General features: G+C 55.7%; 1 protein-coding gene across 4 annotated transcripts in view; it reads right to left on the bottom strand.

Annotated features, from left to right (window-relative positions):
- Positions 1-18,332, bottom strand: part of GTF3C1 (general transcription factor IIIC subunit 1) — a 76,871-nt gene that overhangs the window by 1,902 nt on the left and 56,637 nt on the right. For 3 of the 4 annotated variants that reach the window (XM_081553385.1, XM_081553387.1, XM_081553386.1), the window contains exons 25-36: positions 16,799-16,941; positions 15,124-15,205; positions 13,309-13,421; positions 11,391-11,453; positions 10,004-10,097; positions 7,467-7,639; positions 6,323-6,610; positions 5,421-5,680; positions 3,798-4,078; positions 2,503-3,037; positions 1,781-1,832; positions 103-295 (exon numbers count right to left, since the gene is read on the bottom strand). In XM_081553385.1, the coding sequence (XP_081409511.1) occupies positions 103-295; positions 1,781-1,832; positions 2,503-3,037; positions 3,798-4,078; positions 5,421-5,680; positions 6,323-6,610; positions 7,467-7,639; positions 10,004-10,097; positions 11,391-11,453; positions 13,309-13,421; positions 15,124-15,205; positions 16,799-16,941 (2,277 nt within the window). The remainder of the gene's footprint in view (positions 1-102; positions 296-1,780; positions 1,833-2,502; positions 3,038-3,797; positions 4,079-5,420; positions 5,681-6,322; positions 6,611-7,466; positions 7,640-10,003; positions 10,098-11,390; positions 11,454-13,308; positions 13,422-15,123; positions 15,206-16,798; positions 16,942-18,332) is intronic. The other variant, XR_014072323.1, reaches the window with a different exon arrangement.

Below are 18,332 nucleotides of genomic sequence, written 5' to 3'. Positions count from 1 at the left end.
AGCCAACGCGCCCACTGCCCCCGGCCCTCTGAGACCCCAGAAGGGGAAAGGTGCGCTGGGGGACGGGGACCCAGCGAGGCCCCTCCCCGCCCAGAGGCTCACCTGGAGCAGCTCGAGCACCGCCAGTGGCTGCAGGACGCCCTTGTAGTGCTGCAGCAGGCAGCTCTCGGGCACGCCGGGCCTGGTCATGATGTGGTACAGCACCGCCTCCATCATGCCCTTGACCACCGGCGTGTTCAGGCGGCCGTCCACAATGCGCCATGGGCGCCCGATGAAGCGCACGCTCTCACAGTCCCTGCGGGGGGTGGCGGAAATGGGCATCAGGCTTAGTGACGGAGGGGAGACAGCTGATTCCATGTACGTGGCCCCTGTGTCGGCAGACGGGACACCGAGGCTTGGGCGCTCGGCCCACTGGCGGGGCTGGGGACCACCTCCCTCCTGTTCTTCTGCCTCCCGCTCTCCTGCCGCCTGGAGGGACGGGCCCCAGCCCCCTCACTGCACCTAGGCACCAGCCCCCACATCACCCCACAGTGGTGGAGAGGGGAAGAGCCAGGACATCTAGATTTACCAGCTCCCTCTGGGACCTGATACAACCCGCAGGGTTTTTTTTTCTTTTGTAGGGAGGACCTGACAGCACTCTTAAGCTAGTAGCTGGTCCCCTCGTTTACCATACAGTGTAAATTTACAGTGTAAATTCTGCTTAATGTAACTTCTTTTCTGCTTAAGCATTTGCATAATTACTGGCGCTTTGAAGTCAATTCTAAAATGCGCAAGTTATAACTGCAGAAGAAAAGAGTCAACTTCCCAAACCAAACCTAATAAGGACCCCTGAACTTTTTCCCAAGACTGAAAGTAGATTTCGGTTCTGCCTTTGCTATAAGTTGACCCCAAACATCTGGAAGAAAATAGAACTGTCTGCATCTTTGTATTTATTACTTGGTATCATAAAGCTTATTTTCATTAACAACAACAACAAAAATGGGTGCATCCCCTTCTGACCAAGCTCACAGGTCTGTATGCAGAAGCTCTGCTTCTGTGTTGTATTCGGGGGTTCCAGGCACACTTTCCTCAGAAGGTTTCTACTAAAAACTAAAGCAGTGACTGGTTTAGAAGTGTTAGTTGCTCAGTCATGTCCAACTCTTTTCGACCCCATGGACTGTAGCCCGCCAAGCTCCTCTGTCCATGGGATGCTCCAGGCAAGAAGACTGGAGGGGGCTGCCCTTCTCCAGGGGATCTTCCCGCCTCAGGGATTGAACCCACGTCTCCTGCGTTGTAGGCAGATTCTTTACCGTCTGAGCTACCGGGAAAGCCTGACTGGTTTAGAAGGTTTTTACTAAAAACTAAAGCAGTGACAGGTCTGCCCCACAGGGTCCCAATGTGGGACACCCCAGGCTAGCTGGACACCTGGCTCTGACCCTGTGAATGGGCCTGCCCAACCTAAGCCAGGAGAACACGGCCCCTTCAAGCCAAGGGTGAAGCACACGCTGTGGGAGGCGCCCCCTCAGACTTCCGGGACACCCACTGTTCCCAGCGGACGGGGCGCTACAGCCGTCAGCACTGCTGCCCTCGCCCACCTCGGGCAAGGAGTGCCTGCCTGGTCCCTGGTGAGGGGGACCCACAGTCCCTCGGGTGTCTGAGACCCTGGCTGAGAAGCGCTGTGCCTGACAGACCTTTGTGAAAGACCTCCAGGTAATAATCAACCCCAGACCTTGGGCGCCACCCTCCGAGGCTCTCACCGCTTCCTCCCAGCCCAGGCAGCTGGAGCCTGAACCACACTCACCTTTCCCATGCCACCTGGGAGAGGTTGCCAGCCGCAGAACCGTCTGCCAGACCTGACAAGAGGGGAGAGGCGTGGGAGACTGCAGAGGTGGGGCCCACCCATCTCTCCCCACCCCGTTCATCCCACAGGTCCTTCTGGGTCTGGCGGTAAGGCCGTGAGCACAGACACAGCACCTCCCTCCTTGGGGCGGTGGAGTGTGGGAGCTGCACCCCCAGGACAGTATCAGATGGACAGATGGCCGGGTGCCAGTCTGGGGGCTGTGCCCGGGGACGCCCCCGCCCCAGGGGAGCAAGCGAGTGCCTACCTTTCTCCAGAAGCCCTGGCCACAGAGCTGGGTGTGTAAACCCCTGGGAGAATTCCAGCAGAGGAGAGGAAAGGTGGGGGGCACCTGCCAAGTCCCCTGGGAGGCGAGACCCTTCCCCTTCTGGCTTCCTGGTAAGGACGCCTCAGGAAATGCCTCTTTCCAGAACCACAAGAGAGCCCGGTCCTTGTAATTAACTCACAGGTCGGCTAAGGAGCACGAGGCCCCTGCCCTCTAGGGGGAAGACGAGTGTCAGCAGGCAAGAGCCTCCCCCTCAAAGTCGAGGCCGAGGAAAGCTGATGGAAAGGCCCCTCTTGTGGCAGCAGCAGGTTCTGGTCTTGAAGAAGCTGTGGGCCCTTTAGGCCCCGTGATAGAGAAGGGGCAGGTAGGGGAAGGCGGGGTGGCAGACAGGGTTTGGTACCTCTGGGGTCTTCAGGGGCCTCCGGAAGCTGGGCCTGACAGCTCAGCTGCTCCTGGCCTGGGAAGCTGGGCACCCTGCCACCCTCTTGGTCCCCCGGCCCGGCTTCCGATGCGCATCCGTCCTCAGGAGCCGCGAGCAGGGAAGGCGCCAGAGTTCCCAGCTCCTCTTCTGCTCTGGGCCCTGGGCTGGGGGCCAAGCGTATGTCCTGGAGTGCGGGCCTCTTTGCGGGGGGCTCCAGGGCACTCCTGGGGTCAGCACCCTCACCCTGGCTGTTTGCGTCAGCGCCGGCCCAGCTGCCACACCTCTTGGCGCTCTGGGGGCTCTGAGAGGGCGGTGCCTGCCTCTCTGGGGGGTTGTCCTCGCTGGAAGGCCCCCCAGGGGGTCCAGCCCGGGGGTCTTCTCTTTGAAGGTCAGCGCCCTCCTCTTTGTCTTTCAGCCGCACTGAGTGCAGGAGCCAGGGCTGTGCATTGGCTACGGTCACCAGGCGAGCGGTGTTCCCGCCGACTTCCAGCACCTGCTGGTGCTCTAAGAGGTCCTAGGAAAAGGGGAGACAAAGGGGTCTGCAGGGAACCCCAGGGTCATTGGGGCTCGCTTCCCCTGCCTGAGTGTTTTAAGGGTCCTGAGCCAGTGGCCAGTCCACCTCCTTAGGGCAGGTGACTCTGGCTCAACTTCTCAGAGCCACAGCTGCACCCTCAAAGCTGATGCGACCTTACCAGTCTCCTTCTGCCCAGCCAGCTCCTCCCAGACTCAACACCCCGAGGGCCAAGTGCTTCTGCAAACATACACCCCGTGACACCCTTCCCTCACCTGCCCTTTAAAAATGCTTTGCTGAAACCCTTCAAGGAGCTCAGGGTTGTTAAGGCATGAGCTGTTGTCTCCTTGTGTGGCCCTGCAATTAACCGTTCTCTGCCCCAAACCCTGTTGATTCAGTCTGTCTGGCCTCACTGTGCGTTGGGCACACGGACTTGCGCTAACAAAGCAGTGAGACTGTGGACCAGCGGCAGGAAGTCTGGAGACGGCAGAGAGCTGGGGGAGGACGAGGCCCAAGGCTCAGGAAGGGGGAGGCTCCAGCCAGCTCTGCTGAAGAAACAGGGCCCAGAGTGGACAGACCTTCTAACTTTCAGGAGAAGCTAGGGTTTTAGGCAAAATCTCCCCTTCTTTAATGTTGACAGCCAATTCAACTTTTGAAAAAAAATTCCACATGCCCCAAACCAAGCGCACCCACAGCGTGCCTCTGGCCTGGGGGTTGCTCCTCCTGCTTTCGCTTCTGCGGGTTACCTGAGAGCACAGCTCACCTGGACATAGTCTGTGAAGTTCCTGGTGCGCTCACTGTCTGTCCTGGCAAAGGCGGAGAACTGTTTGCTCAGCTCCAGCCGGTCCACCCCAAAGCAACCGGCCGCTGCAATGGCCTCCTGGATCTCCAGGGCGGCGAACACGTCTCCAGGCTGGTACCCAGACAGCGCCACCTGGTGCACGAACTCCTCCAAGCTGCAGGTGTCCTCCTGGCTGCTTATCAGCCTCGTGAAGGTGTCAGGGAGGCAGGAGGGCCCCACCGTCAGCTCCTCCAGAGAAGGGTCTGTGGAGACCAGGAGGACTAGCATCAGCCCAGAGAAGCCCCTCCCCTCCCCAGACCAGTGCACAAGCGACACCGAGGCAGGTCTGCTCCAATACGGACTCGCTGCTTTCCAAAAGTCAAGGGGTCGTTTACTGGGTGGACATGGCTGGGCCCCTGGCAGTCAGGTTCCTGATACATGCCTCTAGGCCTTTGACTGCAGCCAACTGGATCCCCGGGGCTACAAGGTTCTCCTGCTGACAACTCACAGTGAAGGGAAGAAAGGGGTGGGCTGCGGCTTCAGAACAGAGCCCTGGAGCTCTGGAAGGAGCAGGGGGCAGTCCTCCACTCTGGCTGCCCTCAGGCTCACCCTTCCTGACGCTCACATGTTCATGGCTTCTGAGACCCTATGAGATACCCCGGGACTTCTCCATAAATCCCCACTTTTGCTCACACCTGCCAGTGCTGGTTTCTGGTACTTCCTGGACAAGGTATCTCTGCTAAGACCACAGGCTACAGGTGGCCACATTTTTGCGCAGGCCAAGCTCCCAACACAGCGTGGGATACTGATCATGGTTATGAAACTAGACACCTCAGACTTCCCTGGTGGTCCATGGATAAGAATCTGCCTGCCAATGCAGGGGACACGGGTTCAATCCCTGGTCCGGGAAAATTCCACATGCCGTGGAGCAACTAAGCCCATGTACCTCAACTACTGAGCCTGTGCTCTGCAACAAGAGACGCCACCGCAATCAGAAGCCTCAGGACCACAACTAGAGAAAGCCCGCACAAAGCAATGCAGACACAGTGCAGCCAAAAATAAACTAGCTACAAAAAAGTAAACTCCTCAACACGTGAAAATGAAGGCGATCAGACGGGCTAGGAAAGGGAAGGGTGAGAAATGCAGGGACGAGGCCCGAGCATTCTCATTATATGTGCAGCGAGGAGAGACTGCCTGATACCGAGGGTGCAGGAAACAGAGGTGAAAGTAAGTCATTAACGTTTCAGAGGCAATCACTACGAGAACTCAAAAATGTAAAAATTGGAAAAAAAGGAGATAAGAGGTAATGAATATAAGTGGCATACTCAGCTTTCATAGCAAGGGGTCAAAAGACTTAAGTAAAAAAGACCACGCTGAGTGCTAACCATAGTAGGCACAGCCCAGGGCTCGCCAAGCAAGCAGGCAACTCGGGCCGCGGGCCCACCCTCCACTGCCCCCCTCGCCCCCGGTCAGCTGCTAAGGACAGGAGGGGTTTTTCTTTGCTTTTCCCTTTGGCTTGGTCAGTGGCAGCTTCCCCAGGCAGCCCTGATAGCCTGCCCACGAGCTGGGGGTCTGGGCCTTGGGGTGGGCAGGGGCGGCGCTCACCTGCGAGCATGAGCCTGGTGGGCTTGGGGGTGCAGCGCAGGCGGAACTTGACCAGGCAGGAGTTCACCACGATGTTGTCGTTGGGGTTGAGGTTGCGGTTGCTGACGATGCCGGGGACGCAGTAGCCCTTCATCAGCAGGTAGTTGGTGTGGGAGGCCTGGTGGGCTTTCACCTCGATGCTCCGGCGCTTGGCCCCCGAGCCCTCGTCCAGGTCTTCCTCTTCGTCCTCGTCCTCTTCCAGGGTGCTGTCCTTGCCTAGGCTAGGAGCAGACAACGCACCTGGGTGGTGGAGCCCGGCTGAGCCTTCTCTGCTGGTTCGGCCGCCCCCTCAGGGAGCAGTGCTCTGACCCTGGATGCCCCCTGGCATCTGGCTGAGGTCAGGTCCGCCTGGACTGGTGTCCGGATTACCCGCCTCGTCCACCTTCCCACACTCCCCTCCCCACTCCCTACACCTGCATGTTTGCAAGGGCTGGTCCTTCTGCCTGGAAACCCTTCCTGGTCTCTGTCCAAAAGACACCCACTTGTCCAGTAAATCCCATTTCAGCTCTCAAGCCCTCAAGGGATGGTCCCCCTTCTCTGCCTCCCCATCCCTCCTGGCCACACTGTTCTAGGTCCTTCCCTTTGGCCCAGCCCAGCCAACCCCTCCTCTGGCTCCCCCGTGCCTAGAGGCACCAGCAGGAGGCGCTGCACTGGACACTGTACTGGAATTCCCAGTTCACAGACCCGTGAGCTCCTGGGAACTACTACCGAGACCCTGCTGTCTCGGTCCACATGATGACAAGCATAATAAGGCAGAGAAACGCAGCAGGTGTTTGTTGAGTGAATAAAAACCAGAATGAGTGAGAAAAGCAAACAGCAGGTGCCCAAGACTGAGAGTAAGTGACAGTGCCTGTGGCCCTCACCTCTTAATGACCTCGTTCTCCACCATGGAGCTGTCCACCACGACAATCTGTTCTGGGATCCTGACGTCCACGGAAACAAGGCCCAGGGAGAAAAGGATCAGGGCGGTCACGCAGTTTCCTCCGGGGCCGTCCAAAGAGAACGCCACCAGGTCGCTCGCGGGCTCGCTACAGTTCTGGTCTTTGAAGGAGAAGTGATCGGCCTGGTCCCGCTTGCCCGCAGCCAGGAGTCTGTTGAAGAACTGGAACGATTCTGTGCAGACGGTGCTCGGAAACCGCCACGTGAAAATCCTAAGACAGGAAGAGAAGGGGAGGGCCTTTCTGAGCTCGGGGTGCCGGAGGCCTGGGGGTGGACGGGCCGCGGGTGCTTCCAACCCTGCCGCCGACACTAAGCAGGTCGGCTTCTCCCGGAAGCCCTCTTTCTATCTCAGAGGAGGGTGCTGCACCCCAGTCTCTGAGTCTCGCCGTTTACCTGAGCGGCTTCAAGGAGGGGCTGTGACTTTTCACCTGAGCCAACACTCTAGGCCCCTCGTTGCTGAACTGGGGAAGATGAATGTGCGTCCTGTCATCATCTTTACACAAGGCGAGCCCTGAACCCCTCTGGAGGGGAGGGGACAGGCGTGCGTGTTCAGTCTGTCTCCACTTGGCGCCTGCACGCAAGCCCTCGTCTCTGTTCAGAGGGGTGACTTTCATTTTCTGTAACAACGCCCTCTTGCCGATGAGCCACAGACTGGGTCTAAACACGACGGCTTCCGAAGGAAGTGTGTCAGCCCACAGGGCAGGTGGCCTGGTACAGCTCTGAGCCGTGGGGACTAGGGACTGAGATTGCACCCAACCAGGAGGGTGCACTTTTAGCCGGTCTAATTGTGGACACTCATTTCACCCAACCTGATGCAAAAAAAGGAAACAAACTACCAGCAAAACTGGTAAATGCCCCCCGAGAGACCGCCGGCCTGAGCCCCGTTCCCAGACAAGTAAGGATGGGTGCTGATGAGAAACCTGACTGGTAAACGCCCCCCGAGAGACTGCCAGCCTGAACCTCAATCCCAGACAAGGAAGGACGAGTCCGGACGAGAAACCTGGTCCCGGAGGCTGGGTCTTGCACAGGAGGCCACCAAGGGCCCAGGCCCCGCCTTCCCCTGCTCACCTGTGGTAGGCCTGGGACAACTGGTAGGACATGGGCGCAAAGGGCAGAGCGCGGTTTTTCTTGGGGCCCAGCGTGTGGTTGACCCGGCGCCGGTTGACCAGGCTCCTCCGCTGGTAGTCCACGAAAGCCTTCACCAGGACCTGCTCCTTGTAGTCCCGGTACAGGCGGAAGGTCTGCAACACAGCAGGCCAGGCGTGAGTGGGGCTCTCCAGCCAGCAGGGCGCGGGGGTGGGAAGTGGATACACAGACGCCATGGCTGATCACCCACAGAGGAAGGCTGCTGATGGGGAAGCGGGGGCAGGAGCAGCTTGGAGGCCGGAACGGACACTTGGGGTGTGGTGGGGGAGAGATCGGAAGAAGCCCGCAGCCCCGTGGTCAGCCTTGACCCACCAGCACGTCCCCTCAGAGAGCACAGAGGACAGGCAGGCAGGAAAGGCAGGCTGCACCCCGCGCCTACTTCTCTTAATGTATGGACGCTGGGAGCCGATGCAGAATCATCTCTGATAGCGGGTATCCTTCAGCTCCCACCTGAGCCATTGGCAGATCTGCTGGAGCCGATCTACTCTGAGTACATTCCAGAGGCATCCAGGCTGTGCCACCTACAGCCACCATCTGTCTGGGTCATGCCACGTCGCTTCTTCCTGTGACTGCTTGCTCTTCCGGCTTCTACCTGGGCCCCCCCGCCCCCACCTCTGACTGCTCTGCACGGCAGGCAATGTAGCCCTTTTATGCCTACACTGGACCACATGTCCTTCCCTGCCTCGAAAGCCCTGATGGCTTCCCTCTGCAGGGGGGCCACCCAGTCCTAAGACTGGACCCTCAAAGAATTCCCTTCCCTCATCCCTGTGGCCTCCCACTCCTTGCTGCCAGGGGTGGGGCTCCCTGGAGAAAGGTTCTGCGTCCTGCCTGGGGTCAGGCGCCCTCTCTCGTGTCCTTCCATGCCCTGGGGAAGTCAGGGCGAGTGACAGCCCTTTGGCACCAGGAAAGTCCAGGCCCTACCTGGAAATGGAGTTGGAGGAAGGAAAGGTGAGGCTGGGACAAGGCCCCACTGGGACGCAGGGACCAGGCTCCTGCTGTACCCTGGGGGTAGACTTTCTTGTGTAACAGGTGGTTGGACCCACCCCTGAGGTTGTGCCAGCACTAACTCCTACTGGGCAGGAGAGCTTTTTGGGGTCCTAACCCCTCCACTCTGGTCTCTGGTCTCCGGGGGTGGGACCTGGGTTCCATGTGCTATAAGAGCTCTCCAGTTGACTCTGAGACACCCTAAGGTTTGGGACAGCATCCATCTAAGCATATCAGCAGGATAAGAAACAACACCAGCCCTTTGTTCTCTAATTTCTTCCTTCAGGTTCCAAACTGGCTTGATTTGGTCACGTAAGCTATAGAAGCTGAGTTTTAGGTTTAGAAATTAAATACAAATGTAGATAAGCTCTACTTGGAACACACTTTTGTGATCATTAAAAACAAGTGAAGGGCTTCTCTGGTGGCTCAGTGGTAATGCAGGAGATACGGGTTTGATCCCTGGTCCGGGAAAATTCCACATGCTTCAGGGCAACTAAGCCCTTGAGCCCCAACTGTTGAGCCTGTGCTCCAGAGCCTAGGAGCCATAAGTGCTGAGCCCACATGCTGCAACTACTGAAGCCCACGCATCCTAGAGCCTGTGCTCTGCAACGAGAAGCATGCTTACTGCAACTAGAGAAAAGCCCACACAGCAATGAAGACCCAGAACAGCCAAAAAAAAAAGGGGAGCATGGGTTCGGGGAGCAGACTCCTTTCTGCTGGGGCCTTGGAGCCACACAGACTCAGGTTTGATGAATGAGCTCTGGGATCTTGGGCATGGGCTTTTTAACTTCTCTGAGCCAAGTTTTCACACCTATAAAGCACTAATCCCATCACTTTCCCAGGCTCAGCACAGGGTTAAGGAGATCTGCCTTCTCTTTCATCCTCATTCAGCTACGATCCAAGCAGCATCCCAGTTCTAGTATGTTCTCAGGAGATGTGTAAGACTCAATGCCTGCAGAAAGGCCGCTTTCCCACCGGGTGACATTACCTAACAATCGAAATATGTTGACACTTGTCCATTATAATTGGAAAAGATATACTGTGTAGCCCAATTAGTTTCTCAGCTCTTTTGTCATGGCTCATTTCTCCTTCTGCCTAATTGTCTGCCTTCAACATTAGATTCAAAACCTCAGCCCTGGGAGGGATTTTGGAGGTCACCAGATCCTGTGCCCATACTTCAGTGAACGGGAGGTCTTCCCTGGCAGTCCAGTGATGAGGACTCAGCCCTTTCACTGCAGTGGCCCAGGTTCAATTCTTGGTCAGGGAACTACTAAATCCCGCTAGCCATGTGGCAACACCAAACAAAGAAAGAAAGATGAATGAAGATTTGGCTGGAGTCTCGGGTGGCAATCAGGCCCCCTGAGACCTCATAGGTAAGAAGAGAAAGAGGAGAAACCTCATGGGGCCCCAGCCTGGGAAGTGCCTCAAGTTCTGGAGTGCTGCTGCAAAGCTGACGTTGTGTCCCCCGCGCCCACCTGGAACGACTGGCAGATCTCCATCTGTCTGTCTGAGAGGGCCAGTGTGCTCTGGATAAGGTTCTGGAGCACCAGGAAGTGGATGTCATCCACGCTGCAAGAGATGGGGGCGACATGGCCATGTGAGATGGTGGGGGGTCAGACAGGGCCATGTGAGCCCACAGACCACCTGAGATGAGGCGGGCGGACAGGGCCACGTGAGTCCATTGGCCACGAGCCACCGCTCATCCTGGTGGTAGATTCCACCTCAAAAAATCTTTCCAACCTCCCGACAGTGATACAAATGTTCCAGCTAGTCACAAACCCAAACAAAAGGAATGAATGGTGATTTTTACCCCTTACTGACTGGTCCATTTGCAAAGGGGGAAAGTTTTATTCTAGTGGGTGAGGGGTGACATAACCTAGAAACAGGTTTTCATGACAACGAACATGTGTGGTTAGTGCTTCCATTTTTTTTCCCCCCAAGTTTATTTATATTATTTTTTAAACTTTTTACTTTTTATTGGAGATGGTTGGATGGCATCATCAACTCAATGGACATGAGTTTGAGCAAACTCGGGGAGATGGTGAAGGACAGAGAAGCCTGGCGTGCTGTAGTCCATGGGGTTGGTAAGAGTTGGACATGGTTTAGCAACTGAACAAGAACAACATAGTCAATTAGCAATGCTGTGATAGGTGAACAGTGAAGGGATTCAGTCATATATATTTTTCATCCAATTTTAAACAACTGTTTCTCCAATGAGAATAGGCTTTTCACTGAATACAGAGCTAAAAATCAAATATTGATTATCCAAGATGGAAAGAAAAGGCTGAGTTTTCTAACCCGAACTTTCCTTGGGAAGTTCATGGGCTAGGAGTTCACACCGGTGCTCCAACCCGTCCTCAGGCTGGGCTGGTGACAGGCGAGGTGAGCGGTCAGCATGCTTTTCCCATGAAGGGTCAAATAATTTAGTCTTCATGGGCCCCATCGTTTCTGCTGCAGTCACTCAGCTCTGATGTTCCATCATGAAAGCAGCGCAGACCACACATGGAACGGGCGAGGCTGTGTTCCAATAACACTGTATTTCCAGAAATAGGCACCAGGCTAGATTCAGCCTTAGCTGATCCCTGAGCCAGGTTGCAGGCACCCCAATGAGGCGGCCGAGGAAAAGGCACTGGGCCTGTCAGTTCTTGTTCTTTAGTGACTAGTCATGTCCAACCCACGGAGTGCAGCTCCACCAGGCTCCTCTGTCCATGGGATTCTTCAGGCAAGAATACTGGAGTGGGTTGCCATTTCCTTCTCCAGGGGATCTTTCCGACCCAGGGATCAAACCGGAGTCTCCTGCGTTAGCAGGCAGCTTCTTTACCACTGAGCCACCTGGAAAGCTTTGGGCCTGCCAGTACTTGCCTCTTAAGTTCATCCTCTTTCATGACTTGATCTTTTTTGTCTCCAATCACCAAAACTCGGTATCTGCGTAAGAAACAGAACAAGCACTTGTCGAGGGAACCCAGCCGACCTTCCTGAGCCAAGGTGATGCCCGAGTGAGATGGCTACTGATCGGCTAAACATTGGAAAAAAATAACTGTTAAAACTCCCTAGAATTCAAACTCATACCTGTAAATTAAAATGAGAAAACACTGCGTGCTGCCCAATGAATGAGCGTGTTGCAAGAATGAGGGTTGGGGAAATGAGGAATGTTCGATCACTGACCATCTTGAGGCAATAAGGAGATGTGTTAACTTGCAGACAGTGACTGCTAACTGTTACTGGAGGAGGACAGACAGCTGTGGACTCATCAAGATGAACAACAAGCATAGAAAGGAGACTAGGAATAAATAACCCCACAGGGGAGGAGCTGTATGAGGTGACCGTGTTACACGTTATCCCCCCATCTATTTTTCTGAGCTCCATGTAATTTTTAAATTAAAAAAAATTTTTTTGGGCTACACCATGTGGCACATGGCATCTTAATTCCCCAACCGGGGATTGAACCCGCGCCCCCTGCATTGGAAGCGTGGAGCCTCAACTACTGGGCTGCTAAGGAAATCCCCCCGAGATCCATGTAATACTGTTTTACTGTGTTTGGACCAAGCAAATAAATATAAAAATAAATCACAGAACTCTACGAAAAAACCCACGGCCATTTATTTGTAAGTCATGTTGTTGGTTTCTACAACACTAAAGTCAAAATTCATCTTTGCAATAGTAAATTCTTCCTAAAATTTAGCAATAAGACAAAGTACCTTTTCAGAAGAATGTGAACTGGTTTTAGTCAAATGAGAAAATATTTGGAACCATTTTTCTCTTTTATTTTGCCTGCCAGAATGCTCAAGATCAAATCTAGTGGTCAGCTGTTACAGCTGGAACTTTTTTTCTTTCCTCTAGATGGGTCATAACTCGCCTTTACAAATCTTTGTCTTCTTTAATAATTAAAAGTTGGCCCATGCATTTATTAAAAACATGTGGGGATAGAAATTACAGGTAAGTAAACAGGCGGGTAAACAGGCTGCCTGAAACACCTTTATGACTGAAGAGAAACCACACCACTTAGGAGTTCTGGGTAAGAGTCTGCAGCAAAAGCAAAATCTATAAGCGACTACAGAGCACTCCTTGGCCCTGGCACACAGTGGGCATGACATGAACTACTTGCTGGGATGAAAGGATGAGACCCCCAACTGAAACACAGAGGGCTGGCTGCAGAGGTACCACAGGGCTCACAGCGGGACCTGACAGATGGACATCGTCTCTAGAGCAAGGAACTTGGAAATACAGTGGCCACAGGGACTATGCTGATGAGGATGGTGAAGAGAAGGGATTCACGTCTGGATGAGGCAGCAGAAACAGGCCTGGTTCAACAGCACTCAAGATTTTAAAATTGCACCGTTTCTGTGAAGCTCAAGTGTGTTCCTCTCCAGGTACCCAGGGGTGGAGCTGGAAAGAGCAGTGCTCTAGGGTCAGACCCACCTAAGTTCAAATCCTGGCCTGGGGCACACTAGCACCATGACCTTGGGAAGCTTCATACATCTCAGGGTTTCCTTGTGCATAAAATAAGCAGTCTTAACAGAAGCACTCCAATACCCAAGCAAGCCTGAAGTGAGTCAGAGCAGGGCCGCCCCGGAACAGAAGGGAGCGCCCCGTGGGGTGTAGGGGATGGCAGTGTCTCCCCATTTGCAAGTCCCCCGGAGAGGAGACGAGGGGGCGCAGAGTCAGAGGAGCACAGGGTTGGCTGCAGGGTCAGGTGAATGGCTGGTGGGGGATACACCTGTCACCGGCGATGCACCCTCTTGCCCCAAGATCACACAGAACCTTCCTGGAGGAACCTTACTTGGCAAACAGCTCCTCGAGCGTGTCTGGGATTTCAAGGTTTGGATTCTTCAGGGCTGAACTGAACTTCTCTCTAAGCTTCGCCACAAATTCTTTAAACTCGCTGGCACAAACCTGTCGAAGTGAGAGAATGAGACGTTAAGCCCTTTCTCTCCTTGAAGGGAGGTTTCACTAAGACACACTGAGGAAAATCCTGGAGCAGACGCCCGGGGCAGAGCGCCCCCAGAAACCCAGACAGAAACGCTGTGCTCTCCTGTGCCCTCCTGTCTCCCCAGGCACCCGAGACCACCGGGAAGGTGCCAGGTGCTCACCACTCTGCTCGGAGATGGCGAGCCTTTCACCTGCACCGCCAGCGCCTGCCCCCAAGCCCCAAACACATCCCAAGGAGTCCCTCCAATCAGCAGGCCTGCGCCCCCTCATCACCTCCCTCCCCGCCTCTGTGACTCACCTGTGCACGTCGGCCTCCACCCCCACACTCAACCGTGAACCCCAAGCCAGCCCCTCTTCCCCTGTAACCACCCCACGTCCATCCGAGACCAGACCCGGATCACACCGTGGTCCCTCACTGCCTCGCCACCCTAGGCTCGTGCCTCCAAGTCCTCCACGGTGTGGCCAGCAAACCCACCCTGTCACCCTGCCAGCCGGCGTCCAGGGCTACAGGACAGGTTCATGCTCTTTCCTGATGCCTCTCGCTGCGGCCCTCCTACGGGGCACCTCACTCCTCTTCCTTCTCTGCCTTTCCTCGGCTGGTCCCGCATCTCTACGGTCTGGGCTCAGTGGCGACACGCCTGAAAAGCCCAGTGTGATAATAGACGGTCGCCTACTTCCTTCACCCCGTTCTTTCCTAGCAGTGGGGCCAGCCCCAACGTGGTGTGGGCAGGCAGCCGGCCCAGCCTCGGGGGTGAGTCAGGACGGAGCTTCTGGAAACGGCTGTCCCCGCCTCCCTTGACACAATGGCCCTCTCCCCGCTTCTTCCTGCCTTGGGACTCTGTTGTGAGATGTCAGCTTCAGCAGCTACCTGGCAGCCTTGAGGTGACCAGCATGAAGACGGAAAGCTGACCCCCAGGGATGGAGAGTGAGGGACAAGATGAACCAGGGACCCTGAGACGCTTCTGCTCTGCTGCACCGGTGTGGGACAGCCTACTTCCGGGCTGCTTAGCACACGGGGGTAAAAAAGCCTTAAGTCAGTGTTAGGTTTTCTGCTGTCACGTGCATCAGAAGCACTCCTAACTCTCCCCCTGTGCTTTCCTCTTTTGGGGTGGCTGCACTGTTCTGCGGTGTCCACTCACTCCTCTGCCTGACTCACTGGCCTCGCCTGGCACCAAGGCTGGACACACACAGCGGAGTCCAGTGCCGGCTCCTTGAATGAGGGGTAAGCAGACTGTGAGCCACGTGGCAGAGGAGTCTGGGTCTGGAAACACAGCTTCCTTCCTGGTCAGTCCCTGTCCCAGCCTTCCCCACAGAAAACTCAGAAAGAAAACTCATCACCTATCCGTGAGCTTTCCGCAAGTCTAGCTATTTGTAATTTCTGAAGAGCTGCCCTGTTTTCTTAACAAAATAGACCCAAGGCACAGCAGCGTTGCCAAAAGGCAAGCCAAATTCTAATCGTCTTTAAAAAAGTGATGCTGGAGCCAGATCAAGAGAGGTTCACAGCCAAAAACCTGACAAGTCAATTTCCCAAACGAGCACAGGAAAAGCCCAGGTCTGCAAGGCTGGCAGAGGCACCATGGGACCCAGAGGACCAGACCTCTGGGTCTGGAAACCTAGAAACCCCTGCCTCAGGGCAGGCTGCACCCAACCACCTCACGGCACACACCTTTGGGTCTCCGTAGTCACCTTTCCGACTTAGGAACTCCCCAACGAGCGCCTTATCCTGGTACACCTCGGCGAGGCAGACCCTGCAGGAGAACGGACCACAGGGAAGTCTAGGCACTGCAACCATGCCCACGTTCAGAACCACCGAAGATTTCTAACACTGCTGGCTAATCATGAAGTGTGACTGGCCTGTGTGCCTGCTGGGTGACCACAGCTTTTGAAAATGAAGGATCTGGGGTCAGCCTGTTACTGCTTACACTTCTTACCTCGGCTTCTCCAAGCTCCCACCCTCCTGCCCCTCACAGGGTATGGCCAGGACCCTGGGAGAGATCTATGTGGAAGCGTATCATAAACTTAAAAACAGGCCCCAGGGGTTGGTATTAAGAGCTCCAGGCTCCTCCATCACCGTGTGTCCACCACACACATCTTCACGTCTCCATGGCGACAGGACAGTCTGACCTGCCCACCAGGAAACAGAGGGAAAGACAAGCGGTGTTTGCTGAGTTCCTGGCAGCTGGGCACTTCTGCCTTTCCTAAGGGGCTGTAAGGAAGAGGCTGTCATTCCATTTCACGGCTTGGTGAGCCGTAGGGACCCCCTGCCCCCAAGGGCACACAGAGGCCAAGGGCCAGGTGGAACAGGTGTGGTCACTGTTAGTATCGCCCTGCTCACAGGTGGGGAAACAGCCCCTGAGGGGATAAGCACCCCATCCCAGGCCCCACGGCTCTGAACTGTGGTGAGGACGGAGACTCAGGCCTCCAAGCCCTGCAAGCCCTCTTGTCCCCCGGCCCCGGCCGCTGCAGGACAAGAAAAGAGTCACGCAGGGTTCGGGAAGCCCAAGTCCCAGACCTCACTCATTGCAGCTCTCCGTCACCCAGTAAGCTCCCATCCTCTCTATGGGCCTGTTTCCACTTTGGGGAAAAAAGAGGACTTTGGACTAGGGGATCGAGAGCATTCCATGTGCCGGGCAAGTGGCTTCACACAGGAAGGCCCCCTGGTGTGTCTAGCCCAGTGGTTCTCGTCAGGGGCGATCTGGCCCCCGTGGCAGACATGTGAAGACACTTTTCGTTGTCACAGTTGGGGGGGCGTTGCTACTGGCATCTAGTGGGTGGGGACATGGATGCTGTTAAACATCCCACAGAGCCCAGGATGCCCCACAACAAATGACCCGGCCCCGGTGTCAGCAGTGCTGAGACCCAGAAGCCCGGAGGAGCTGGGTCTCCTCCATGATCAGGGCTGGGTGCCTTCCCTCCAAGCTGGCTGACTGCACATGGCCCAGCGCTTGGGATCAACCTGGAACCAAGCTCTCCCACTGACCCACGGCAACAGCATCAGCTGGTGGAAGTGGTTCCATCCAATCCTGCTCAGGTCTGCTCCTGGCCCCACCCTCCTGCTGGCCGCAACTACGGAGAATAGTACCAGCTTCACGAGGCATCCTGAAGTCTAAATTACACCTCACGCATGCAAGTGCCCAGAGTCACACCCAGCCCCCCGGATCAAGGACCACCTCACTAATAGCCTCCAAAACACATCTGATGTGCTCCTGGAAGACTCAGACTTTATCCACCTGGATTCTACAGCCGACTCGTAAACAGATGGGATGAAAAAGAGGAAAGAACAAGTAAGAAGCCCAGTGACACCCTCGACGTGGCATTCTGGAAGTTCAAAGGTGGCTTACTTGTAGTTCAGATAGGCTTGTGGGTTTTTGATTATGTAGCGAGCTCTTCGTCCGACCGACAGGGAGGTTTTATCCAGAGACTCTTCCAAGGTCGAGTGCAGGATGTCCCGCACGACCTGCCAGGGGACGAACGGGCCCTTCACCTGGATCAGACACAAGCCGAGACGGAAGGTCAGTATCCTTGGAGCCCACGGCACGGGTCACTGCTGTGAGGTGGGGGGTCGGCCTGTGCAGCCTGTTCCCTCAGCGGACTCAAAACTGTCACCTCACGTGTTTACTCGGCCACAATTACTGGGCACTGATCACGGGCCTGGCCCCAAGTGGGGGCTGGGAAGAGAAGAGTAAGACATACCCTTAACGTCCAGTGGGAAGTGTCTCTTGGCGACTAACAGAGGTGCCTGGAGGGTGCTGGGTGATACTGACTGGAAGGCAATGTGTTAGGCGAGGTCAGGAGGTTTGTGACATGGTTTGTGGAGGTTAATGGCACCCCACTCCAGGACTCTTGCCTGGAAAATCCCACGGACGGAGGAGCCTGGTGGGCTGCCGTCTGTGGGGTCGCACAGAGTCGGACACGACTGAAGCGACTTAGCAGCAGCAGCAGTGCTCAGAAACGCAGTGTGTGGCGCCTGTAGTCACACTGATGGAAAAAGAATGCGCCGGTTCCCAGGATCAGGGCCCCTCTCAGTGCACACACGCAGGAAGGCAGAGCCTGGGTGAGGAAGGGGAGTGATGACAAGGTTTTTTCTTAGTGCCAAAGCATGGGGGCGCCAGGGAGTCTGGTGTGAGCTGAAGTGAGTGAGTTGGAGGGTCCATACAGGCCTCTCCCATCATCACCGTGACAAGAGTCAGGTACAAGGGACAGCAACGCGCCTTCAGGTTCCTCCTGGCAGAAGGGGCTGGGTTGGAATTTAGGAAGGCACAGAGGGGTAAGAAAATCTGGGGAAATGATCGAGCAAAGGGATTTAATGAGCTTAAAGTAAAGGCAGAGAGCAACCAGGACACACAGCCTCTGGGTGGGTTCCACTTGGCCGGTACGGCAGGACAGCAAACACTGACTGTGCTGTGACGCTGCCTCATCCGCTCTGCCTGGTGGTGTTACTAGCTGCAGGGGCCCCGGACGGGATGCTGGCAGAGCCCATGCTCCTGGGGGCTTCTATGGACCAGCCTGATGGGACACTGGCCTTGGTGTGGCTGGAAGGTGGGGCGTGAACCCAGGCATGGCCACCACCCCACACTGACTCGGTCCACATGGTCTGAGTGATTACTATGCGGGAGCCGCCATGTGAGGGGCCATAGCTACACAAATGAGTAAGAAGTCTCTCTGCCTCTAGAAGCAGCCCCTCCGGTGGGCCAAGAGGGGCCAGAAGCCAGAGGAGCAGTGTGACATGTATGTGTCCAAGGGGCAGAGCGAGAGCGCGGTAACCACTTCCTTTCAGCAGGATCAATGGTGCCTTTCCAGAGATGATAAGCAGTAAATGAAAGATAAACAGGACTATTCCAGGCAGATGAGGGTCGGAGGCGGGGAGCAGGGGAG

This window comes from Giraffa tippelskirchi, chromosome 13 (assembly GCF_054371585.1).
Source record: "Giraffa tippelskirchi isolate mGirTip1 chromosome 13, T2T-mGirTip1v1.2.pri, whole genome shotgun sequence".
Taxonomy (NCBI): domain Eukaryota; kingdom Metazoa; phylum Chordata; class Mammalia; order Artiodactyla; family Giraffidae; genus Giraffa; species Giraffa tippelskirchi.
Note: the sequence above shows the minus strand (reverse complement) of the source record. Positions and strands in the feature narration are given on the sequence as shown.